This window comes from Oncorhynchus mykiss, chromosome 18 (assembly GCF_013265735.2).
Source record: "Oncorhynchus mykiss isolate Arlee chromosome 18, USDA_OmykA_1.1, whole genome shotgun sequence".
Lineage (NCBI taxonomy): Eukaryota > Metazoa > Chordata > Actinopteri > Salmoniformes > Salmonidae > Oncorhynchus > Oncorhynchus mykiss.
In genome coordinates, this window is record NC_048582.1 from 31,877,047 (window position 1) to 31,904,455 (window position 27,409).

The 27,409-nt window shown below is 42.4% G+C and overlaps 1 protein-coding gene across 8 annotated transcripts in view; it reads left to right on the forward strand.

The window, feature by feature from the left end:
• Positions 1 to 4,899: 4,899 nt before the first annotated feature.
• Positions 4,900 to 27,409, forward strand: part of LOC110496019 (cugbp, Elav-like family member 3a) — a 37,478-nt gene continuing 14,968 nt past the window's right edge. The window contains exons 1-3 of one of the 8 annotated variants that reach the window (XR_002469502.2): positions 4,900 to 5,307; positions 5,921 to 6,197; positions 10,558 to 10,640. Coding sequence is in view for 7 of the 8 variants with exons in the window: in XM_021571638.2 (XP_021427313.1) it covers positions 6,053 to 6,197; positions 10,558 to 10,640 (228 nt within the window). In the remaining variant the exon portion in view is untranslated. Of the gene's footprint in view, positions 5,312 to 5,920; positions 6,198 to 10,557; positions 10,641 to 27,409 lie in introns of all 8 variants that reach the window. The other 7 variants (XM_021571638.2, XM_021571636.2, XM_021571635.2 and 4 more) reach the window with 7 other exon arrangements.

A 27,409-nucleotide genomic window follows, 5' to 3' on the forward strand; every position in this document is an offset into this window, starting at 1 on the left:
TTTCTGCAAACCACTGGAAACCAGGACAACATGAAAGGATATTTGTAAAGTACTGGATGGCTTTGTGGCATCAAGATGTTGGTATCTGTACTGATGGTGCAAAAGCCATGACAGGGAGACATAGTGGAGTGGTAATACGCGTGCAAGCAGTTGTTCCCAACACCACTTGGGTACACTGCAGCATCCACCTAGAGACTCTTGCTTCCAAGGGAATAACTGACAGCTTGAAAGATGTTTTGGACACTACAGTGAAAATGGTTAACTTTGTTAAAGCAAAGCCCCTGAAGTCTTGGGTATTTTCTGCATTATGAAATGATATGGGCAGCGACCATGTAACGCTTTTACAACATAAAGAAGAAGCACATGACCAAATGAATTTCCCCCTGGTGGGATAATAAAGTTGATCTGAATCTGAATCGCATCAAAAATAATGCATCTTTGACAGAAATATCTTGAATTGTTGCATCTCATTGTGTTGTTGTCCTCAGGTGGCTAGCTAGCTCGCAAAAAATGGCCCTTTTCCTAAATTAGCCATGGATGGAGATAGGGATTTGGACACGCCACTTTACTTAATTCTCCATACTGGCCAATGATTACAACGGTAATTCTGATCCAACCATAAATTCATACTTTGTGCCCCTGGACTGAGATGTTGGAAGTTCCGTATGTAGCTAGAAGGCTCATTTTAAGTAGCTAACATTGCAATCTAGAAGAAAAAGAAACGCACGCCTATTTAGGCGAGGTGCTGGCTAGCGGAGTAGAAAACTTGAAAATAAAGGAGAGCCGCACACTCTAGGAGCTCAGATGCAAAAATGTAATATCCAATGTTTCGGCAGCCAAGCTATTGATCTGAAGCCATTATTGTGACTTTTGCCATTGTAATTGTTTGTAAGCTTGTGTAGTCTAAAATAAATGTATGATCGTATGCTAGCCATTTGTTTTTTGTATGCTGTTCTTTGTATGCCATTTTAATATGAGAATTAACCAATGATATTAGGCCACACTTGGCCATGATTACAGACACCTGTGTGTCTTTTGACACTATATAAACGAGTCACCCTGCAGTGTTTGTGATTATACCCTGATGAAGACAGCTTGGCTGTCGAAACGTTGGTAATAAAATGTTTGCATCTGAGCTCCTAGAGTGTGCCGCTCTCCTTTATTTTCAAGTAGCTAACATTGCCCATGAAAGGAAGTTAGGCTAGCGAGCAAGCATTTTAGCCAGGTAGCCTAGGACAGCAAAAAATAAAAGTGTGTACTGTATAACAATCATAGACCGATGACATTAGCGTTTCTCTAGATGTACTGTAGGGTGAGTCAACATGTTTTTTCTTTTTGCACAAACGCATGCATGCATGCACACATACACAAATCAGAACCATGGACAGCTACATCCTATTTAGCTTACATTGGACTTAATTGTTTTTGGTATATTTTAGTTGTCATTATATTAGACTAAACAGGTGATTTGATTATGTTGAAATGGTGCTGGAATTGCAGCTCCTGTTTTCTTTGTGACTTCCATTAACTTTCTGTGGTTCTAAATCAATAGCTGTTTAGTAGTCTGAAAATGTCTGAAACATTAACTTGCTTGACCATGCTGTAGGTCATGTAACTGTTTGTTACCTGCAATATGCTTTATGGACGCCACTGAACAGAGGTTGCTCTCCGGTTTTGTGATGAAACAAAGGTGTGGTTGAATTTATCCTGCCACTGTGTCTCCTTATTGTCTCGGCCTTAGGCCTATATAGCACGGTCGGAAGGCATATGAACTAACAGGTTATAGATCAAATAATGCAATTATCACAACACATACAGTGCCTTCGGAAAGTATTCAGACCACTTCCCTTTCCCTTTTTCCACATTTTGTTACGTTACAGCCTTATTCTAAAATGGATTAAGTATTTTTTCCTCATCAATCCACACACAATTCCCCATAATGACAAAGCGAAAACAGGTTTCTAGACATTTTTGTAAATGTATTTAAAAAAAAAATGAAATACCTTATTTAAGTATTCAGACCCTTTGCTATGAGACTCAAAATTGAGCTCAGGTGCATCCTGTTTCCATTGATCATCTTTGAGATGTTTCTACAACTTGATTCGAGTCCACCTGTCGTAAATTCAATTGATTGGATATGATTTGGAAAGGCACACACCTGTCTATATAAGGTCCCACAGTTGACAGTGCACGTGAGAGCAAAAACCAAGCCATGAGGTTGAAAAAATTGCCAGTAGAGCTCCGAGACAGGATTGTGTCGAGGCACAGATCTGGGGAAGGGAACCATAACATTTCTGCAGAATTGAAGGTACCCATGAACACAGTGTCCTCCATCATTCTTAAGTAGAAGAAGTTTGGAACCAGCAAGACTCTTCCTAGAGTTGGCCGCCCGGACAAACTGAGCAATCGGGGGAGAAGGATCTTGGTCAGGAAGGTGACCAAAAACCCAATGGTCACTCTGACAGAGCTCCAGAGTTCCTATGTGGAGATGGGAGAACCTTCCAGAAGGACAACCATCTCTGCAGCACTCCACCAATCAGGCCTATATGGTAGAGTGGCCAGACGGAAGCCACTCCTCAGTAAAAGGCACATGAAATCCCACTTGGAGTTTGCCAAAAGGCACCAAAAGGACACTCAGACCATGAGAAACAAGATTCTCTGGTCTGATAAAACCAAGATTGAACGCTGGCCTGAATGCCAAGTGTCACGTCTGGAGGAAACCTCTCACCATCCCTACGGTGAAGCATGGTGGATGGCAGCATCATGCTATGGGGATGTTTTTCAGCGGCAGGGACTGGGAGACTGGCAGGGACTGGGAGACTTGTCAGGATTGAGGGAAAGATAAATGGAGCAGAGTACAGAGAGATCCTTGATGACAACCAGCTCCAGAGCACTCAGGATCTCAGACTGGGGCAGAGGTTCACCTTCCAACAGGACAACGACCCTAAGCATACAGCCAAGACATTGCAGGAGTGGCTTCAAGTCTCTGAATGTCCTTGAGTGACCCAGCCTGAGCCCGGACTTGAACCCATTGAACATCTCCGGCGAGAACTGAAAATAGCTGTGCAGCGACGCTCCCCATACAACCTGACAGAGCTTGAGAGGATCTGCAGAGAAGAATGGGAGAAACTCCCCAAATACAGGTGTGCCAATCTTGTAGCGTCATACCCAAGAAGACTCGAGGCTGTAATCACTGCCAAAGGTGCTTCAACAAAGTACTGAGTCTGAATACTTATGTAAATGTGATATATCTGTTTTTTTTTCTTTATAGATTTGCAGAAATGTCTAAAAACTGTTTTTGCTTTGTCATTATGGGGTATTGTGTGTGGATTGATGAGAGAAAACAGCAATTTAATCAATTTTAGAATGAGGCTGTAAAGTAACAAAATGTGGAAAAAGTAAAGGGGTCTGAATACTTTCCGAATGCACTGTAGATTGTAATATGGCTTTTTTTCTGGCTTTCCCATTGATTTTACCCACACACAGTTACTGATTGTGTTAGCTGTGCAGTTGTTTATCTCTCCTGAGAAGTGGCCTGGCAAGAGAGCAAATGTTCTATACATGGCGAAATCACACATTATTAGCTCATTGTTATGGATGTATCCCCAAAATAATCACTAGAAAACAGTTTAAACAAACGCAGATGCAGCTAATTTGCTGTTATTCTGGCTGCACTGTTTCAAGTGACTGCGTTAGCCAAAATTGCCTGGCTAGCTAGCAAGCAAGGGATACGAACATTGCCATCATGGCAATGGAACACTTAGAAAGAACGACTGGGTCCAATAGATTTAGGGTGCGTTCATAAATTCACTCTGGCTATCTATTCCAATTTCAGAGCACTCTCATCTGAGTGTGCCAGATTGCAGAATAAAAGCACATTTATGCTTGAATCGAAAATGTGGTCGGAGGCTCCGTATGGAGGGTGTGACACAATTGTGGAGCCTCTGGAGGCATGCAGAGGGCAAATTGATCTCAGTACCGCATCACTGTGCCCTCCAAAATTTTTTAATAATGCAGAGGGCTCCAGTATATCGCCGCATTGACATGATTGGTTGATGGTAGGTGGCGGTGGGAGGTCCTGTATAAACACAAACTCAGTTCCTTGACAACTTCCTTCACAACAGCTCTGCTGTTTAAATCCCAAAATAATGTTTGCTCTGACTTCTGCATAGGCAGCATGCAGTAAATACTGTATGGCCACTGCAGTTTTTGGATTGACCATGTAGGGCCTTTAATTGATGAATTTACAAACATATGACCGGTGTCAGTTAACACTGGCAAAAAAACATAATGAAATTGTTGCCAGTAGCATAGTTACAGTCACCAATGCTCTAGCTTGAAAACAGCCTGACTAGCTCTAGGGTGAGTAAAGTGGTCAGAGTGAGGTGTTCTCTCATTTGTGTCTGGAAGTATCTAGCAAGCTAGCCGATGTTAGCCAGTTAGCTTGGGTGCTTGACTGTGGTTGAGGTCAGAACACTCGGGTCAACCCTACTCGGCCAGAGTGTCCACATCCAGTGTGCGCTCTGAATGTAAGAATGGACAACTCTCAGAATTTACGAATGCCCAGAGCGCACCCTGAGCACTCTCTGACACTCCAGAGGGAATTTACGAACGCACCGTTAGAACACAAATGTTTAACGACTGGGTCGCATCTCTGGCATCGTTGGGACTATATCTCTCTACTTCTCTATAGGGTAATACATGTGAATTGTCTTAAACAGCCGTAATTCAGTTAACCTGCAGTACGGAAGCAATACTGTAGTTGCAGTCAAAAGCGCGCTTTCAGACCCGAACCCTGGCCCTTTGGCAGCAACAGATCGACGGGAGGGAGACACCGGTTTACGACGTCAAATGCAACTAAGTAGACAGACAGAGAGCCAGCCAATGCGGGAGCGAGCGGCAGCAATAACCTCCCATTTCCTGTGTTGGATCATAGGGAGTCTATCCTGATAACCACCAACCGCTTGAATAATCCCAGAGGTTGTCATTATTATATAAAATCCTAATGTGTGTGTATTTAATGTGGTAAACAGGGTTTGTACACAAATAACACCTAAAAAACTACTGGGTAAAGCATCACACGCTCATGTTTATAGATAAAGAAGGACGTCGCTCGATTTGTTACGTGCGCTCTTTTGGGGGTAACTTGTCAAGGCACGGAATCAGAGGGGTCCTACATTAGACAAATGAATTGAACTGGAGAATAGACACAAACCGAAAAGAAACCCGATTTGATAGGGGACAGAGGAGAAAGGGGGGATTCAGCTAGCAACGAACCTTAAGACGAAGGAGGATCATAGATAAATAGTAGGTGATTATTTTGTTGTCCTATTGACGTGGTGTAAAATTACAGATTATGTTCAAGTCATTGTTATTGTCACCCCACCTTGACAAAGGGACCGAAGAGGCTATACGTTGACACAACGTGACAGTATAGCCTATGGGTTTAAACCAGCAGTTTAGACCGATAGACGGTTGAACAAAGGAGTAGGCTACTTCGATGTCTATGTTTATTTGCATTCATGTAAATATTTAAACAAATATGTGTGTATATATATATATATATATATATATATATATATATATATATATATATATATATATATATATATATATATATATATCTGAGTCAGAACATAATTGGTTATAATCAATTTATCACATTTGGGGACAGATTACAAAACATTATAGGTAAAAAATAATTGCAATTCATTATAATTTCAACATTCCAAGATATTTTGCATAGCTATACCAACTGGTGACCGTGATGTTTTTGTTAGTCAGCCTACACCAGATTGCTCCTGCTCTTCAAAAATTGTAAAGAAAATTAAAGTTATTATACATTTAAGAATTCATTAATAATTTAGTCTAGAGCTCTTCTTCTCATCTGTTCCTCTATCGTCCCTCTCCTCGTCTCCAGGACGGAGTTGAATTTTTTCACCGTCATCTCTAACTCGTCCAAAGAGCTATAGGTTCTTCCTGCTCCCTCTCACCACCTTTTCAGTGTCCATCCTCGGTGCGCAACGGGTTGCTCCAATCCCACACTGTCTCAATGAAGGAGGCCGATGCAATCAAGCTCTTCATCGGGCAGATACCCCGAAATCTTGAGGAGAAGGACTTGAAACCCATCTTTGAACAGTTCGGGAAGATCTATGAGTTGACGGTGATAAAGGACAAATACACGGGGATGCACAAAGGTAAGGGGAGAGGAAACAATTACTGTGTAGGCTATGCTGTAGAGCGCACGGGAAATACTTGATTATATAATGCACAGTTCTATAGAAATACGTTGTCTCCCACACTGTGCATTGAATCCCTATTTCCTTAGTATGGACATTTACTGTAAGTTACAATGCATAGCCCAGCTGTCAGGCATGAAACATTGTTTAGGCTATATGATTGAGGGTATTTAGGCTATGCTATCTATGTAACAGGTGTATGGCCACTGGCAGATATGGCCAGCCTATAAATAAATGTATTTCATAAGTGCACCTGCCAGCTTGTCTTTGGACCAGCGGACCCAATGGGTTACGTCTCAAATGGCACCCTATTCCATATGTATTGCACTACTTTTGACCAGGACCTATAGGGCTCTGTTTAAAAGTAGTGCTCAATATAGGGAATAGGGTGTCATTATAGAGAAGAAGTTCTCTTTTTTACAACCAAATCTGTATTTTTAATGTAAATGGCATGTTATAGAATGGTCCAGATACCTTTTATCAGGTTTCAAGTATGACCCAGATGCAGACAGTGTCGAAGAAACCACCGTTTATTTTTAGTACTGGGGCAGGCTAACAACAGGTCAAAGGCAGTCAGAGGTCAGTAATCCAGATAGGGTGCAAAAGGTCCAGAATGGCAGGCAGTCTCAGGGTCAGGGCAGGCAGGGGTCAATAATCCAGTGAGGTAGGGCATGGTATAGAACGGCAGGCAGGGTCAGGGCAGGCAGAACGTTCAAAACCAGAAAGGACTAGAAAACAGGAGCAAGAACAGACAGGAGCAGGGGAACAAACGCTGGTAGGCTTCACTAACAAAACGAACTGGCAACAGACAAACAGAGAACACAGGTATAAATACACAGGGGATAGTGGGGAAGATGGGCGACACCTGGATGGGGGTGGAGACAAGCACAAAGACAGGTGAAACAGATTAGGGTGTGACACCTTTTTTGTGATCTCACATTTTTTGAGGGGTTGGGTTAAATGCATTCAGTTGTCCTGTGTAACAGCTCTCGTTGGTGCTAGAAAGAGTAGACCAAAGCGTAGCGTGGAAAGTGTTCATGATTTTAATTTAAAAAACACTCAAACAAAATAACAAAAACACTGAATTCTTTCAGGCAACAGTAACTAAACAGAAAACAAGATCCCACAACATAATGGTGGGAAAAAGGGCTGCCTAAGTATGATCCCCAATCAGAGACAACGATAGACAGCTGCCTCTGATTGGGAACCACACTCAGCCAAAAACAAAGAAACAGAAAACATATAATTTCCCATCCGATTCACACCCTGACCTAACCAAACACAGAGAATAATAAGGATCTCTAAGGTCAGGGCGTGACATACTGGCTAGGTATCCCCCTTTCTCTAGTATGGGGGGCCCTGAAAAAACATGAACAAAAGCCCCAAAAACACCCAAATATGTCCTTGGCAAAGTTCTCAGTGTGGTGATGCAGGTCTTTAGATGTTGTGTCATGAAATTGTATTTTCCATTTTGTTTCATCTCGAGCGATACTTCTCTGCCCATTCTACAGGCCAAAATAAAGGAATCACTTGAGTAAATGAGTGATACAAAGTATAATGAAAGCATGGGGTGCTTGCACACTGCTCTTGCCAGACGCTTGTGGAATCTATGCCAAGGCGCATTTACATATATGTGAAAAACAACAGTTCCTCTCTCAATGCGAAAAATCTTTCCAAAATTGCCCCTCAATAACATCCAAGCCTTGGTGTGGAATGGAACATTGTCATGCTCTGATCCCATATCTCCACATAGTTTTGTAAACAGGCGTGCGTGCAGTGGATGTGGTTTGATGTAGTTTACAATTGAAGTTACTTGCTGCAGTACATCCCCCAGTTCTGTGCTCAGCTCTTTTGCCACCAGTTGCTCTCGGTGTATCATAGAATGCGTCCATATGGCAGAGGGAGACACATTCATAACTAGAGTGCAGAGGCCGGCCGGCCTGCCCGCCATCCCGCCATAGATGAAACCCCATCTGCGCAAAAGCCCACCATTCAATCCCATATGTAATCTGTTTTTCGTCAATATAGCCACGCAGCATCAACATCCCCTATATCGTTTCATGCTCGGGAATCGTGAGACAGAACAATATGTCCTCGTAAATAGCATCCCCAGACAAATAGCATCCCCTGACAAAAGTCAATGCATGGGCATCTAATGCATGAGCATCTCAGCCCTCACCGCTAACGTCCATTTGGCGAGCATAAGCCGGGGAGTTTTTGAGTTGTTCAGTCAGTTTCCTCAATAGCATAAATTCTTCATTTTAACAGTGTTATCTGACAAAGGTATTGATGTGAGTTTCTGTGCCTCTGCCTCCCCACACATTGTTTTCAACATATCAATTGCGGCCTGTATTATCAAAGTCTCTGCAATAGTGTGTGATGTTATAGCGTAGCAGGCCTAGCCATCACCGTGGGAATGATTCAAGTGCAACGGTCAAGTGCAACCTTTTCCCATGACCTAAGTGTGCTCTCTGGTTGAATTTTATATTTCAATCATTTTCATTTAGATTTTTAACATTAACCAGATTACAATGATTTTGAGACACAAAAACTATTATAATATATATATATATTATTTAGTATATATATATATATATATTATTTTCAGGTTGTTGAAAAAGTGAAAACCAATTTTTAGAAATCTTTGCAAAATGAAATACAGAAATATCTCATTTACATAAGAATTCACACCCCTGAGTCAATACATGTTAGAATCACCCTTGGCAGCGATTACAGCTGAGTCTTTCTGGGTAAGTCTCTAAGAGCTTATCACACCTGGATTGTACAGTATTTGCATATTATTCTTTATAAAATTCTTCAAGCTCTGTCAAGTTGGTTGTTGATCATTGCTAGACAGCCATTTTCATGTCTTGCCATAGATTTTCAAGCTGATTTAAGTAAGAGCTGTAACTAGGCCACTCAGAAATGTCATCTTGGTAAGCAACTCCAGTGTATATTTGGCCTTGTATTTTAGGTTATTGTCCTGGAAAAAGGTGAATTTGTCTCCCAGTGTCTGAAACAGATTTTCTTCTTGGATTTTGCATGTGCTTAGCTCTATTCAATTTTTTTTATCCTAAAAAACTCTGTATCCTTGCCGATGACGATCATACCCATAACATGATGCAGCCCCCACGATGCTTGAAAATGTGACGGGTGGCACTCCGTGTTGTGTTGGATTTGCCCCAAACATACTGTAACACTTTGTATTCAGGACATAAAGTTAATTTCTTTGCCACATTTTTTGCAGTGGAATGTTTTTTTATTCTATACATGCTTCCTTCTTTTCACTCTATCATTTAGGTTCGTTTTGGAGTAACTATATGAGTAACTCAGGGGCGGCAGGTTAGAGCATTGGGCCAGTAACCAAAAGGTTGCTGGATCGAATCCCCGAGCTGACGATGTACAAATCTGTCATTCTGCCCCTGAACAAGGCAGTTAACCCACTGTTCCCAGGTAGGCCATCATTGTAAATAAGAATTTGTTCTTAACTGACTTGCCTAGTTAAATAAAGGTTACATTAAAAAATATATATTTTTTAACTATAATGTTGTTTATCCAACCTCAATTTTTCTCCTATCTCAGCAATTCAACTCTGTAACTGTTCTAAAGTCTCCATTGGCCTCATGGTGAAATCCCTGAGCGGTTTCCTTCCTCTCCTGCAACTGAGTTAGGAAGGACGCCTTTATCTTTGTCGTGACTGGGTGTATTGATACACCATCCAAAGTGTAATTAATAACTTCACCATGCTCAAAGAAGTATTCAATGTCTTCTTTTTTCATTTTTACTCATCTACCCTTCTTTGCGAGGCATTGAAAAACCTCCCTGGTCTTTGTGGTTGAATCTGTGTTTGAAATTCACTGCTCGACTGAGGGACCTTACAGATGTATGTGTGGTACAGAGATGACGTAGTCATTCAAAAATCGAATCAACACTACTATCAATTTTAAATTCAGCCTGTAACACAATAAAATGTGGAAAAAGTCAAGTGGTGTGAATACTTTCTGAAGGCACTGTATTTGGGTGTTTTTGGAGCCTTTGTTAATGTTTTTTCTGGGGGCTCCAAATTACACAAAGAGGATGAGGAAGTGATTTGCTGTTTGGGGTAAGTTTTTCAAAAACGGGAAATAACCAAAAGGGTGTCTGGACCCTTCTTTAACATGCCATTTACATAAAAAATAGAGAATTGGTGGAAAAACAACAACTTCCCCTTTAAAATCACAGTGCAACCTGCTGCAATTTCTCTTTGTCCACTGTTGTATCACAGTATACAAATACATCCTATGTTTAATGGTATAATGTACCCTCAATCCTACCCCAGGCTGTGCCTTCCTGACATACTGCGAACGAGAGTCTGCACTCAAAGCCCAGAATGCACTGCACGAGCAGAAGACGCTACCAGGGGTGAGTGCCCTCTCTGACGTTCAACAGCACACACTGGTGGAGTTCCAAATGGCACCCTATTCCCTATGTAGTGCACTATTGGCTAGAGCCTTATGGGCCCTGGTCAAAATGAGTGCACTAGTACTACATAGAAAGACCGGGTCGCATTTGGGACTCGGACACTCCCATGAGCAAAATGCGGAACAAGTGGCATTCTACCTCACTGAACTACACACACAGACACACAACAGTGTGCCACAGAAAAACTAACTCACTCTGACATGTGAGCTCCATTTCCCTTTGAGTTGATATGCCCAAGAGGAAGGTCAGAGGTGGCTTTCCTATATTCCCTGTACATGATGCATCCAGTCAGCGCCTTAGTCATCCTGCTCTCTCTCTCTCTCTCTCTCTCTCTCTCTCTCTCTCTCTCTCTCTCGTCACACATTCAAATCAAAGTTAGAGCAGCTTGATGAGCATAACCACGCAGCAAGTGTGCTGCCAAGTGACATTTATGGAGCAGATTATGAGGTGACAGGCATTCTCTCTCTGCAGTCTCTATAGAAACAGACTAGTATTATGTTCCAAATGCTATTCCCTATATAGTGCACTAACTTTGACCAGGGCCTATAGGGTTCTGGTCCTCCTTCACTCAGTCTCTGAATATTTTCCTCTCATCTCCCTCTTCTTTTTATTAAGGTTTACTGAGTTGTATTCTTTGTTGGGTTTTAATGCTTACTGGTACGCTGAGACAGTGAGGGAGTATGGGTTTTAGTAGGGGCGTCTGGAAGCCAGAGAGGTAGTTAGCACTAGCAGCAATATAAATCATATTATTAGGCTGACCCTCCTGACCTCTCAGAGGAGATCAGCAGGCAGGTTCCTCATCGCTAAACCTTCTCTTCCGTCTCCCCAGTGACTCCCCTCCCAGACCTCCTCACCCAAGTCTTGTACAACCGCCCGAGAACAACCTCCCCCTCGTGTCCCCTATCTTAACCTCCGCAATGATGAAAACCACCTCCTTAGCTACACACTGACTACCACCCCCTAGACAAGTAGTATCCTCACCCCAACTCCCAGCTGTGGTGTAATCATCATCTAATACCACCTGCATTGCCAGATAATTAACTTCACCATCCTCTTGTCACTGACGCTACAAAGAAATGACATGAAAGTAATTGAAAGACGCGAATACAACAATGCGCTTCTGAATACATAAAGCTGAATGATGTCATTATCTTTCTCCCTGTGCATTTATATTCAACATCCCTTTGTATCTAGTGAGCTATACACTGCCTGCCATGGTGGAAAATGTTAAGGTTTTTAGTTGTCCTCACTATTCACAAGCTGCGTCCTAAAAGCAGATATAGAAGTAAGAAGGAGAGGGGGGGGAAAGTGAAGGGAGGGAGGGCGGGATGAACAGATGGTGTGATCTGAGTGGCACCTGGCCGTGTGTTTAATTTCAGGTGAGAGACAATCTGTCTCAAAGCTCACCGACATGGAGGCAGAGGAATGGTGTCAAAACACATTCACACACGGAAGAAGAGAGAGGTTGTAGACAGTGAGGGGAAAAAGACGCACAAAGAAGAATCTGCAGCTGTACTCTCTCTCCTCCTTTGCCCATCTTGTACTCATGTCTTCCTGTCTGCTCTATCTTTATCTCTCCATCTCCCCGCTGCTATCCCTTGCTGTCTGAATTCTGTTTTGTTGCCATCCCGGTGTGTCTGGTCAGCATCTCTACTACAGTGGCTTGAGAGAGGTAAAGTCTGGGCAGATAAACATGACTACACAGACATGAAATGGGCCAACTTGAAAATTACTCCCCATTCCCAAAAATGTAACCTATATACCCCCTCTCCTCTATCCCCTCTATCTCTATCAGAGTTAGAGATGTGCTTTCACAATGCTCATCCCTACTGATAAGGGTCAAATGCTTGTTTCAATGCTTTATTATGATAGTGTATCTCTGCTTCACTGAAATCAGAAATCAGAATCAGAAATAACCAGGTAATGATGGATTTAATCAAATCTGCCTGTGAATGATATTCCAATATTTTTTTTGAATAATGAAATGTATATACACTTAATTGTTCTGTATGTATTGCTGGGGCATGTCTCCAGAGATTGTGTGTGTGTGTGTGTGTGCGTGCGTGCGTGCGTGCGTAAGGCACAGTGAGATTGTACATGTGTGAGGAGGATGTAAGCTGTATGTGTGTTTAGTTGGGGAGGGGAGGGCAGGTGTTCAGACTGACTTGATTTGCTGAAGGGGGGAGGGGGGGGGGGGTATGACAGGTAATAAAACATCCAGAGATCTGGGTTGAAGTTAAAGATAAAAGGAATAAAAACGTGCATACTGCTCTTGCCAGTATCACTTTAGTTTATTCAGCTTTGTCAGAGCTTTTTTTTAAAGATCTTTATAAAGAAAATACGTTATCCCTAAAAAAATATTTAGTTGGAACATCTGACTAAGCTTGACATTTACTCTGCCATGACAAGTCAGACGCATTATTTTGGGAATAGTCTGAAAATGAAGTCATTTGTATCACTAACAATTGAGCATGCACACAGTATGCCTGTGAGGATAGCCTATTTGTTCTGTGTGCTGTGTGTCCATGTGTGTAAGCATAAAAAGCAGTGAGTAGTCTGAGCAGGGATGATTATAATAATGAATGCATATCTGAGCACACATATCTGATTGATCTATCAAAGTGTGCGTGTGTGATATCAATTTGTGCAAGCCAAGGGATGGTACAGATATTGTGAAAACTCACCTCACTGTAGAAAGGCTCAACAGCTGTCACTTGAGGAGACTGTTGTGATGAATGTAGAATAGATTACGAGGAAGGTAAATGGGTGTGAATTGAAGAGAAATTGGATGAATGGGGGGGGGGGGGGGGTATGGGTAGAAGGGTGGGGGAGGGGGCAGTGTTGTGTTTGAGACCACCTAAAGCGAGACCAATTCAAGACCAAGACCGACGCAAATCAAGTCCCAGTCAAGACCGGGACCAGGAATGGGACAAAGGGGTGTGAGACAGAGTCAAAACCGAGACCAGAAAAATGCAAGTCCAATTCAAGACCATGTTGTAATTTTGTCACATCACCACCATAATAAGAGTTCAAAATGTCCAGTATTTCTGTGTTCATATTTCAGAACAGCATGTGGATTCTTTAGACATTCAGAATAGTGAATAAAGGCATGTTGAGGGACAATAGAGCCATTCTACAAATTATTACTAACCCAAACACATTCGGGGACAATTGGCCTTCAAAGAAGGGCTAAGGATTTATAAAATAATTATTATAATAATAATAATATTATTGTTTTCAATGATCTAATTTAATCTCTTCAGTTTTTGTTGGACAGGGTTTACACCGAGATATGCTAACTGGATAACAGTCATTCAAGTTCTTGCTAGCTAACCAAATGACACCTGGATCTCTAGCTGTGTATAGCCACTGAAAAACGATATGAGGGCATGACATGACATCCTACTAGCAGCTAGCTATCTTGCTAACGTTAGGCTCGCTGATTTTAGCTTGCTACATAAATAGATACACTAGCATATCAGCCAAATTATGACTGACTTGTGATCATTGCCCTTGTTAGTTTGATTGTATTCAAAAGGCACTCGCTCATCTGAGCTGTCTTTGTTGTAGGTGCATGGTAACAGTTGAATAAGATGAGGACAAAATAAGAAACCCGCACACTGCTCTTGCTAGTATCAATGCTCTTTAATAAGCTCTTACATATCAGCCTTCGTCAGAGCTTTTGTGAGTTTTTTTCATTAACACCCTTATGTAGAAATTGCTACAACCACATCCATGCATCGAATGGGGTTGGAGTCAAGAGAAAACAAGTAACTGTTACCAAATATAACACTGTGCATTTCATAAATATTCAAATAAAGTGTGCACATAAAGTATCAAACACGTCTGTAAAACCGTAATGAGGACATCGACCCAGCAAGCATGTTTTCATAAATCATTAGGTTCAGCGCAAGAAAAACATCAGAGTAATCTGAAATGCCTGCTGATCCCCTCTGAGAGGTCAGGAAGGTCTTTATTTTTTCTCATCTTAGTTTGATTGTATTGACATTCCCAGCCTTAGATACATTTGTCTATTTTTGGCCAGAATATTGAGTCATTGAAACTGAAATAGTGCATCCCGAATGGAGGCAGCGAACAATGTACCAGGCCAGCCTGGATTTACAACCTGATAGCAATATTTTTTGGACTACCAATAAATGTATTGGTGAATTATATTAATAATGCATTGAACTGCATCCATCTATTCTGCCAACAATGACTTAGCGTACGTCATGGAATGTTGAGTCAAATAGAACCTATTTTTAAAACCTCTTAAGTTGGTTTTGTAGCATAAACTGGGAATTTGATATTTTTTGACTATTATTGTCTGTTTGTTTCATTTCTGCAAAGTAGTTCAAACGCTGTCAGTTCCACTTTAAACTTTAGGTCACCGGTTACTTTGTGTGCTAAATGAGAAATCTGTTTTGCAATGGGATGTAATAATTGTACATTTTGATTGGGAAATGCTTAATGGTTGTGTTTTTGTATTATGATTGGGACCTACGTCAGAGTTTATGGACTGCTTATCATTTAACATTATGCTGTGTATGACTGCTGTCTTTCCATCAGCCCTATGCAGTGGTGTAGTGGTGATTTAACATCATGCTGTGTGTGACTACTGTCTTTCCATTAGCCCTATACAGTGGTGTAGTGGTAATTTAACATCATGCTGTGTATGACTGCTGTCTTTCCATCAGCCCTATACAGTGGTGTAGTGGTGCTTTAACATAATGCTGTGTGTGACTGCTGTCTCTCCATCGGCCCTATGCAGTGGTGTAGTGGTGCTTCAATAACATCATGCTGTGTGTGACTGCTGTCTTTCCATCGGCCCTATGTAGTGGTGTAGTGGTGCTTTAACATCATGCTGTGTGTGACTGCTGTCTTTCCATCGGCCCTATGCAGAGGTGTAGTGGTGCTTTAACATCATGCTGTGTGTGACTGCTGTCTTTCCATCAGCCCTATACAGTGGTGTAGTGGTGCTTTAACATAATGCTGTGTGTGACTGCTGTCTCTCCATCGGCCCTATGCAGTGGTGTAGTGGTGCTTCAATAACATCATGCTGTGTGTGACTGCTGTCTTTCCATCGGCCCTATGTAGTGGTGTAGTGGTGCTTTAACATCATGCTGTGTGTGACTGCTGTCTTTCCATCGGCCCTATGCAGAGGTGTAGTGGTGCTTTAACATCATGCTGTGTGTGACTGCTGTCTCTCCATCGGCCCTATGCAGTGGTGTAGTGGTGCTTTAACATCATGCTGTGTGTGACTGCTGTCTTTCCATCGGCCCTATGCAGTGGTGTAGTGGTGCTTTAACATCATGCTGTGTGTGACTGCTGTCTTTCCATCGGCCCTATGCAGTGGTGTCGTGGTGCTTTAACATCATGCTGTGTGTGACTTCTGTCTTTCCATCGGCCCTATGCAGTGGTGTAGTGGGGCTTTAATAACATCATGCTGTGTGTGACTGCTGTCTTTCCATCGGCCCTATGCAGTGGTGTAGTGGTTCTTTAACATCATGCTGTGTGTGACTGCTGTCTTTCCATCGGCCCTATGCAGTGGTGTAGTGGTGCTTTAACATCATGCTGTGTGTGACTGCTGTCTTTCCATCGGCGATATGCAGTGGTGTAATGGTGCTTTAACATCATGCTGTGTGTGACTGCTGTCTCTCTATCGGCCCTATGCAGTGGTGTAGTGGTGCTTTAATGACATCATGCTGTGTGTGACTGCTGTCTTTCCATCGGCCCTATGCAGTGGTGTAGTGGTGCTTTAACATCATGCTGTGTGTGACTGATGTCTTTCCATCGGCCCTATGCAGAGGTGTAGTGGTGCTTTAACATCATGCTGTGTGTGACTGCTGTCTCTCCATCGGCCCTATGCAGTGGTGTAGTGGTGCTTTAACATCATGCTGTGTGTGACTGCTGTCTTTCCATCGGCCCTATGCAGTGGTGTAGTGGTGCTTTAACATCATGCTGTGTGTGACTGCTGTCTTTCCATCGGCCCTATGCAGTTGTGTAGTGGGGATTTAATAACATCATGCTGTGTGTGACTGCTGTCTTTCCATCGGCCCTGTGCAGTGGTGTAGTGGTGATTTAACATCATGCTGTGTGTGACTGCTGTCTTTCCATCGGCCCTATGCAGTGGTGTAGTGGTGCTTTAATAACATCATGCTGTGTGTGACTGCTGTCTTTCCATCGGCCCTATGCAGTGGTGTAGTGGTGCTTTAATAACATCATGCTGTGTGTGACTGCTGTCTTTCCATCGGCCCTATGCAGTGGTGTAGTGGTTCTTTAACATCATGCTGTGTGTGACTGCTGTCTTTCCATCGGCCCTATGCAGAGGTGTAGTGGTGCTTTAACATCATGCTGTGTGTGACTGCTGTCTCTCCATCGGCCCTATGCAGTGGTGTAGTGGTGCTTTAACATCATGCTGTGTGTGACTGCTGTCTTTCCATCGGCCCTATGCAGTGGTGTAGTGGTGCTTTAACATCATGCTGTGTGTGACTGCTGTCTCTCCATCGGCCCTATGCAGTGGTGCAGTGGTTCTTTAACATCATGCTGTGTGAGACTGCTGTCTTTCCATCGGCCCAATACAGTGGTGTAGTGGTGCTTTAACATCATGCTGTGTGTGACTGCTGTCTTTCCATCGGCCCTATGCAGTGGTGCAGTGGTTCTTTAACATCATGCTGTGTGTGACTACTGTCTTTCCATCGGTCCTATGCAGAGGTGTAGTGGAGCCTGGAGAAGAGGGTATACTCTAATTTTGCCCCCCAAAATTATGAGTTTTCCTATCAATTTTTCAGATTTTCACTCTCAAAATCACACTTTTTAATTTATAGAAAAAATAAGTCCACAACAATGCTTAAACCATGTCTACGCCACTGATGCAAACAGCACATGATGACAGTTGCGCTTCACAAATAGCCTACTAACCAACACTTGAAAACCCATTGTTGCCTTAGTTAGCATTTACTGGTAGATATCATCACTGGCGATTTTAGCATGTAAATCTTGGTTGGGCAAACAAAAAAACAAAAAAATGAATGCATGCCAGCAAAGCCACAACACAACACTAAACAATACATTAATTGCACTAAAATGGTGACAAACGGTGCCCACAAACTGTTACGGCCTACATAAAGCTGTCTCAACAGCAGTCCCAACACCTTACCACTGCTACACCTGGCTATCAGCAGAGCCTTGTCTGGCAGCGAAACAGTTCATTCAGCCTCGTTTACTGCAGATATGGCTGACTTGCTTAAACAATGTGGTTTCTACTGACAATTGAGATGTACACACTATGGCATAAGGGGACGACAAGCAGATAAGAGGCAATCCGTAATTTTGATTAAGACATTAATGAGCGAGCTAGGACAGACGTAGTCAATATAACTATTTATTCAGCACCTTTGTAATGAGCAGTGACAGGATTCATAACATGGGCCGTTCTTACAGTATTCTCCCGGTACACCAAGTCAAAACCGTAGGATAAATAAAGTGGGCACATAAACAGAGAAAGAAAGCTCTTACAATATTCGATGATGACATTTCTCTAGGCTATAGGCTATAGGCTACATATGCTATAGGCTACATATGCACCACCAACACCTAACAACTTACAACACAACATTCCCTTTGTATTACTTTCTTAGCTACAGTATACATGTTACATCATTTATATAGCAGCATACAATACATTTTTGGACTCACCTTGTTGTGCTCACTTGAACAGGAAGGTGGCATGGCGGTCCTTCGTGGGTATATTTTGTCATCAAATGTTGTCATATTAAAGTCTGGCATTCTCTGGATTTATGGTTCTTTCAAGACAACTGGGAACTCGGAAGGTCAAATCATGATGACGTCAATGATCTTCAGGTCGGAGCTCTAGAAAGAGGCCCGAGTTCCCGACTTGCAATTCCGAGTTGGATGACCATTCAAAACGTATTTTTGCAGTCGGAGTTCGTTTTTTCTGAGTTCCCAGTTGTTTTTAACGCACTGTAATCAGATTTCCCAGTTCCGAGTTTCCAGTTGTTTTGAGCGAGCAGAAGTCATGCTGGATTGACAGCATGGCCAATGTTGAATGTTTACCCTTGAATGTTTACCCCCGAAAGAAACCCTTAAACCCAGACTTGGGACCACACACCCACTCCACTGAATAGCAGGCTAGTGATTGCTTTACAGTGCTTGCAGTTAGCCACTGATCCTTCCAATTTCCAACTTGTTGTTTGATAGATTTTATCTAAAATGTCCCTTAATTATTTATCTTCATATGACAAGGATTGAAAAGGATTTGCCAGTAGATTGTCGGCTTGATTCATGATGATGATTGCTAGCTTGCTAGCTAAGATTTAGAAAGTATGATGTTGACATGATTAGTCCAATCTAAGCTACTGTAGATATAATGTGATTTGACGTCATTTTATCTGTGGCCAATGACCTTGAGGCTTATTGGATGGGTACTTCTAATGTAACTCTATAGCAGCACCCAAGGGTTTTGAATTTTCAAGCCCTACACTTAGACTTGGTGGTGATGTAGTGTCCCCATGAGTGACAGAACAATGAGCCAATCACAGCGCAACTAGAAAACATTACCAACCCCATAAGCTCCAAATGTTTCGCTGGATGCCCCACCGCCACAGAAAGCAATGAGCTAGGCTGAAACAACTGCATTTTGGAGCTGCCTTACTCAAGAAAGAAAAAAAGAGACAAAAGCTTTATTAACTCAATGATGATTATTTTATTTTACATTGTTTGCAAACTGATATGAGACAGGTATTAATGCCAAAGTAACATGCAAAACAGGCAAGCTAAATAGGTGCTAAACAGGTGGGGCTCAAAACACCGAATGACCGGTCACCACTGGATATCATAAGTTTAAACGTCTTTCCTACCCTACCGGCTACCGATGTCATTCTTCTGTGAGCAGTTCCATGCAAAAAAAAACAGTTGAGAGCTGCCCACTCTTGCTGCCTGCAGATGATATTCCGCTGAAACGTGTGGTATATATATATTTCACGTGCTTTACAATTGTGTAGGTTACTTTGTGCATTATGTCTCTGTTGTACGTCATAATTGATCATTCGTATTCCTCCACTACACTACTTTGATACGCATCACTATGGATTAAGAAGTGAATATAAGCAATAACCTCTGAAAAAAAGTGGGTATATGGTTCATACCTGCGTCTACCATTCACTACACCACCGGACCTTCGTGTTTTACAGAAAGTGCACTCTCCTACATGAGTGCGCTGGTATTACGATTGCTGTCCTTTCAGAATCATGAACCTGTCACACACTGAAGGCCTATAGGTTCGTCACTGTGCAACATGTCTATAATAGATATAACGGCTGTTAAGATATTGTTTTAAGAAAGGAATGTATATATTTGGCCTGGCGAAGCGGTTTTATGCTCTGATAATTGAGTTTTCTACTCCGCTGTTCTCGGGAAGAAATTACAAAGTCCTCACTGTCCGAGACTGAGTCAAGACCGAGTTTAAACGTATCCGACACCGAGATACTAAATATGTGGTCTGGAGACCGTACTCTAGGGTCTCGAGTACGACAACACTGTGAGGGGGTAAGACATGAATGGACGTTTGACATAATGAGCAACGGGTGGCATTGGGGGTTGAGGGACGAGGCAGTGCGTTAGTCATCTTAAATACAGACATCTGTTACAGAGAGGGTGAGTTTGTGTGTGGAAAACGGCTCCTATTATAAAACTCATCAGGCTCTGTTAACTCAGGCGCACTAGGCCAGCGTTTAATCCAATGGAAAGTATTCGGACCCCTTGACTTTTTCCACATTTTGTTATGTTACAGCCTTGTTCTAAAATTGAATAAATTGTATTTTTTTCCTCATTGATCTACACACAATACCCCATATTGACGAAGCAAAAATGTTTTTTTTTTTTTTAAATGTCTGCTAATTTATAAACATTTTAAAAATGGAAATATCACATTTACAAAACTATTCAGACCCTTTACTCAGTACTTTGTTGAAGCACCTTTGGCAGCAATTACAGCATTGAGTCTTCTTGGGTATAATGCTACAAGCTTGGCATACCTGTATTTAGGGAATTTCTCCTATTCTTCTCTGTAGATCCTCTCAAGCTCTGTCAGGTTGGGTGGGGAGCGTTGCTGCACAGCTATTTTCAGGTCTCTCCAGAGATGTTTTCCCGGGTTCAAGTCCGGGTTCTGGCTGGGCCACTCAAGGACATTCAGAGACTTGTCCCGAAGCCATTCCTGCATTGACTTGGCTGTGTGCTTAGGGCTGTTGTCCTGTTGGAAGGTGAACCTTTGCCCCAGTCTGAGGTCCTGAGCTCTCTGGAGCAGGTCGTCATCAAGGATCTCTCTGTACTTTGCTCCATTCATCTTTGCCTCGATCCTGACTAGTCTCCCAGTCCCTACCACTGAAAAACATCCCCACAGCATGATGCTGCCACCACCATGCTTCACCGTAGGGATGGTTCCAGGTTTCCTCCAGACCTGACACTTGGCATTCAAGCCAAAGAGTTCAATCTCGGTAACATCAGATCAGAGAATCTTGTTTCTCACGGTCTGAGAGTCTTTAGGTTTCTTTGACAAACTGCAAACTGGCTCTTACACTGAGGAGTGGCTTCCGTATGGCCACTCTACCATTAAGGCCTGATTGGTGGAGTACTGCAGAGATGGTTGTCCTGGAAGTTTCTCCCATCTCCACAGAGGAACTCTAGAGCTCTGTCAGAGTGACCATCGGGTTCTTGGTCACCTCCCTGACCAAGGTCCTTCTCCCCCGATTGCTCAGTTTTTCTGGGTGCCCAGCTCTAGGAAGAGTCTTGCTGGTTCCAAACTTCTTCCATTTAAGAATGATGGAGACCACTGTGTTCTTTGGGAACTCCAGTGCTGCAGAATGTTTTGGTACCCTTCCCCAGATCTGTGCCTCGACACAATCCTGTCTCGGAGCTCTACAGACAATTCGTTCGACCTCATGGTTTGGTATTTGCTCTAAAATGCACTATCAACTGTGGGATCTTATATAGACAGGTTTGTGCCTTGCCAAATTATGTTCAACCTATTGAATTTACCACAGGTGGACTCAAATCTAGTTGTAGAAACAGCTGATGATCAATGAAAACATGATGCACCTGAGCTCAATTTCAAGTCTCATAGCAAAAGGTCTGATTACTTATATAAATATGGTATTTCTGTTTTAGTTTTTTTTATGTTTGCACATGTATCTGAATACTTTCCGAAGCCACTGTACATATTGCACTTTGGTGTAATTAAACTGACTAAACCTACAAAAATGAAGACGCATCCCTATGACAGCAGAAATCACTGACTTTGAACGTGGCACTTTCAACGTCAAAGGATACGATCTTTCCAACAAGTAAGTTCATCAAAATTCTTCCCTGCTAGAGCTTCCCCGGTCAACTGTAAGTGGAAACGTCTAGGAGCAACAATGGCTCAGCCACGAAATGTAGGCCACACAAGCTCACAGAATGTGTAAAAATGGTCTCTCTTCCATTGCAACTAGGGTTGCACATTTTGGGGAATATTCAGAGGTGGAAACTTTCTGTGGGAATGTATGGGAATTAACGGAAATATGCAAATTAATATTAATACCATTTAAATGTAGATGTTTTTTGCATTGGATATACAGTGCCTTGTGAAAGTATTCGGCCCCCTTGAACTTTGCAACCTTTTGTCACATTTCAGGCTTCAAACATAAAGATATAAGACTGTATTTTTTTGTGAAGAATCAACAACAAGTGGGACACAATCATGAAGTGGAACGACATTTATTGGATATTTCAAACTTTTTTAACAAATCAAAAACTGAAAAATTGGGCGTGCAAAATTATTTAGCCCCTTTACTTTCAGTGCAGCAAACTCTCTCCAGAAGTTCAGTGAAGATCTCTGAATGATCCAATGTTGACCTAAATGACTAATGATGATAAATACAATCCACCTGTGTGTAATCAAGTCTCCGTATAAATGCACCTGCACTGTGATAGTCTCAGAGGTCCGTTAAAAGCGCAGAGAGCATCATGAAGAACAAGGAACACACCAGGCAGGTCCGAGATACTGTTGTGAAGAAGTTTAAAGCCGGATTTGGATACACAAATATTTCCCAAGCTTTAAACATCCCAAGGAGCACTGTGCAAGCGATAATATTGAAATGGAAGGAGTATCAGACCACTGCAAATCTACCAAGACCTGGCCGTCCCTCTAAACTTTCAGCTCATACAAGGAGATCAGAGATGCAGCCAAGAGGCCCATGATCACTCTGGATGAACTGCAGAGATCTACTGCTGAGGTGGGAGACTCTGTCCATAGGACAACAATCAGTCGTATATTGCACAAATCTGGCCTTTATGGAAGAGTGGCAAGAAGAAAGCCATTTCTTAAAGATATCCATAAAAAGTGTCGTTTAAAGTTTGCCACAAGCCACCTGGGAGACACACCAAACATGTGGAAGAAGGTGCTCTGGTCAGATGAAACCAAAATTGAACTTTTTGGCAACAATGCAAAACGTTATGTTTGGCGTAAAAGCAACACAGCTCATCACACTGAACACACCATCCCCACTGTCAAACATGGTGGTGGCAGCATCATGGTTTGGGCCTGCTTTTCTTCAGCAGGGACAGGGAAGATGGTTAAAATTGATGGGAAGATGGATGGAGCCAAATACAGGACCATTCTGGAAGAAAACCTGATGGAGTCTGCAAAAGACCTGAGACTGGGACGGAGATTTGTCTTCCAACAAGACAATGATCCAAAACATAAAGCAAAATCTACAATGGAATGGTTCAAAAATAAACATATCCAGGTGTTAGAATGGCCAAGTCAAAGTCCAGACCTGAATCCAATCGAGAATCTGTGGAAAGAACTGAAAACTGCTGTTCACAAATGCCCTCCATCCAAACTCACTGAGCTCGAGCTGTTTTGCAAGGAGGAATGGGAAAAAATGTCAGTCTCTCGATGTGCAAAACTGATAGAGACATACCCCAAACGACTTACAGCTGTAATCGCAGCAAAAGGTGGCGCTACAAAGTATTACCTTAAGGGGGCTGAATAATTTTGCATGCCCAATTTTTCAGTTTTTGATTTTTAAAAAAAGTTTGAAATATCCAATAAATGTCGTTCCACTTCATGATTGTGTCCCACTTGTTGTTGATTCTTCACAAAAAAATACAGTTTTATATCTTTATGTTTGAAGCCTGAAATGTGGCAAAAGGTCGCAAAGTTCAAGGGGGCCGAATACTTTCGCAAGGCACTGTATTTCCCATATCACATGGAGACAGCAACATAAACATTTGACCTTATCATCAAGTAGACATAATTGCAAATGATTAAATCCTTCCAATAGAAATAAAAAAAATCGATTTAGTTACGAATTGAACTTTAATTAAATGAGTTGACTCTTCACATGGGATGATTTCACTGAACAACAATAGAAAGGGAATATTGAATGATCCCCAATGATCCATCGCATCTCCAAAAAATCTGTAAAATGATAGTCTAGAAACTAAAGCTTTGGTTGTCTTCCTCTCAGGCTTCCATGTCTTCTCCCTGGACCTCCTCAATGTCCACCTCTTGAACATCAGACTCCAAGGCCTCATCTTCACTGTCACTTTCCAACCTTGTTGAGGATGGCTCGTTGTCAGGCTCAAAAAGCCTCAAATTTGAGGATGGCCACCAATTATTCAACTCTTGTATTGGTCAGCCTGTTGCGTGCTTTCCTGTGTGTGTTCCCAAACAAGGACCAGTTGCGATCTGAGGCGGCTGATGTTGGTGGGATTTGGAGGATGATGGAGGCAACAGGGTAAAGAGTCTCAGATCCACAAAGTCCCTTCCACCAGGTGGCTGAGGAGATATGTTGGCATGATTGCCATATTGCATCTCCATCCCAAAGCCCTTGCTAGGAAGTGTACTTCGCCAGACTGCCAAGAACCTTGCCCTCATCCAGGCCAAGGTGGTGAGACATGGTAGTGATGACACCATAGGCTTTGTTGATCTCTGCACCAGACAAGATGCTCTTGCCAGCACACTTGGGGTCCAACATGTTAGCTGCGGCGTGTATGGGCTTCAGGCAGAAGTCTTCACACTTTTTGATGTATATCAGAACTGCAGTATTCTCTGCTTGGAGCAACAGTGAAGAGGGCAGGGCGATACGGATTTCTTCTCTTATATCTGCAGGCAGAGTCTGAACATCAGACAGGATGGCATTATCTCCCTCAATCTGTGCAATGGCTACTTCTATAGGTTTCAGGAGTTTCAGGCAGCTTACCACTCTCTCCCAAAATACATATTCCAGGAGAATCCCCTTGATGGGGCTGTCCATATCGGCAGACTGTCAAACATGATGACAACACCACCCCAGCGGGTGTTGCTGGGCAGCTTCAATGTGGTTCTCTTATTCTATTCTTCTCACTTTGCATGGTGAGGTAGATTGCTGCTATAACTTGATGACCCGTCACATACCTAACCATTTCACTGGCTCTCTTGTAGAGTGTATCCATTGCTTTCAGTGCCATGATGTCCTTGAGGAGCAGATTCATTGCATGAGCAGCACAGCCAATGGGTGTGATGTGAGGGTAGGACTACATTCTTCACATATGATTTGGCACAGTATTTGCAAATGTACACAGCCTTTCCTTCTACATTAGCTGCATTGAAACGTCTCCACACATCAGATAGTGCCTGTGGCATTGTCCTGTAAAGATTAGAGAAAAAAATAGTTAAATAAATAGTTAATCAGTTAGATTAAACAACTCATTTGTAAGATAAATGTTTTAAAATGAAACATGAATAGAAACAGGTGAATTAACACTCCTCAGTTAGCAGGCTCAAGCAAGCTAAACACACATGGTAGCAAAAACAAACTAGCAGAAATTGTTAACAAGTTAGAAATTATTTAAACAAACTTTGCTGTAGGCTACTATTTACTAGTTAACAGAAAATCATGTATGTCATAAAAAATATATTCACCCCACCCAGTATTGTAATCAAAACGTACCAGAAAGCATGTAGTCCTTGGCTCAGTGTAGTAATGCGGGCTCAATACCATCTCATTAGTGTGCAAGATCTTGACTATCAGCTGTACATGTGATGGAAGAGTGCACTGCACATGTGATGGAAGAATGCACTGTGCATGTAGAGGGTTGCAATTCCATTGAATTGGGGATAGTTTAACCAAAATATGCCACAAGACCTAGAATTGCCCTATGTGTATACCACAAAAAAAGGTTCACTGTTATAAGCTAACTTTTTTGATAAACTTAAGCAAAATTACCCAAATTCCCGGGCTTAACTTCCCATGGAAAATTTCTAGACAAATTACGGAAATTTACCATAAAGGTACCGACCCTTTGCAACCTTAGTTGCAACACTCACTACCGAGTTCCAAGCTGCCTTTGGTCGCAACATCAGCACAAGAACTGTTCGGCGGGGGCTTCATGAAATGGGTTTCCATGGCCGAGCAGCCGTACACAAGCCTAGGATCACCATGGGCAATGCCAAGTGTCGGCAGGAGTGGTGTAAAGATCGCCGACATTGGACTCTGGACCAGAGGAAACGCAATCTCTAGAGTGATAAATCCTGCTTCACCATCTGGTAGTACGGCGGACAAATCTGGGTTTGGCGGATGCCGGGAGAACGCTACTTGCCCCAATGCATAGTGCCAACTGTAAAGTTTGGTGGAGGAGAAATAGTGGTCTGGGGCTGTTTTACATGGTTCGGGCTTGGCCCCTTAGTTCCATACAATGACATTCTAGATGATTCTGTGCTTCTAATTGGCAGTTTGGGGAAGGCCCTTTCCTGTTTTAGCATGACAATGCCCCCGTGCAATGGTTTGTCAAGATCGGTGTGGAAGAACTTGACTGGCCTGCACAGAGCCCTTACCTCAAACCCTATCTAACACCATTGGGATGAATTGGGACAAGCCCATCATCAGTGCCCGACCTCACTAATGCTCTTGGCTGAATGGAAGTAAGTCCCCTCAGAAATGTTCCATCCTGTGCAAAGCCTTCCCAGAAGAGTGGAGGCTGTTATAGCAGAAGAGGGCAGACCAACTCCATATTAATGCCCTTGATTTATGAATGAGATGTTCAACAAGCAGGTGTCCACATACTTTTGGTAATGTAGTGTAACTCTACTTTTAGAGATATACTGTGCATCTTCTGATGAAGAAAAGCAGCTAGAGGAAAGAGTAGCATAAATAATTGTGGTACTTCTCTCTCTTCCTCTTGTATGACCCCAAATCAATATAATTGTTTAGTAATTCTACAATAGGGATTATATTTCTATGTACGACCCAACCCCAGAGAGCCTTGAATATATAGACAGACCGAGCATGACTAGGGAGGAGTAACAGTTACATACTGAAAACAGACTTTGATAACAGGTTGTTGGCATGTGTGTGTGTGTGTGTGTGTGTGCGTAGGAGATTTCCTGTCTTTGTTTGTGTTTGGGATTGTACCTCTGTTTCTGCGCCTGCCTTTGTTACTTTGTTCATCTCTTTGTGCGAGTGTTTTTCTATGTCTGTGTGAGTTTCTTTTTGTTTGCATCTGCGAATAGAGATATAGCCTATATTTCCACCGATGTATTTTCTGTACACTACAGTATCTCTGTTAGTGTGTGTGTGATGTGGAGGGGGAGATGAGGGAGCGGAGAGAAGGGGGGGGGGATGGGGTGGCAGGTTGATTATGGTCCCAGGTCTCGTTGCCAGGAGACG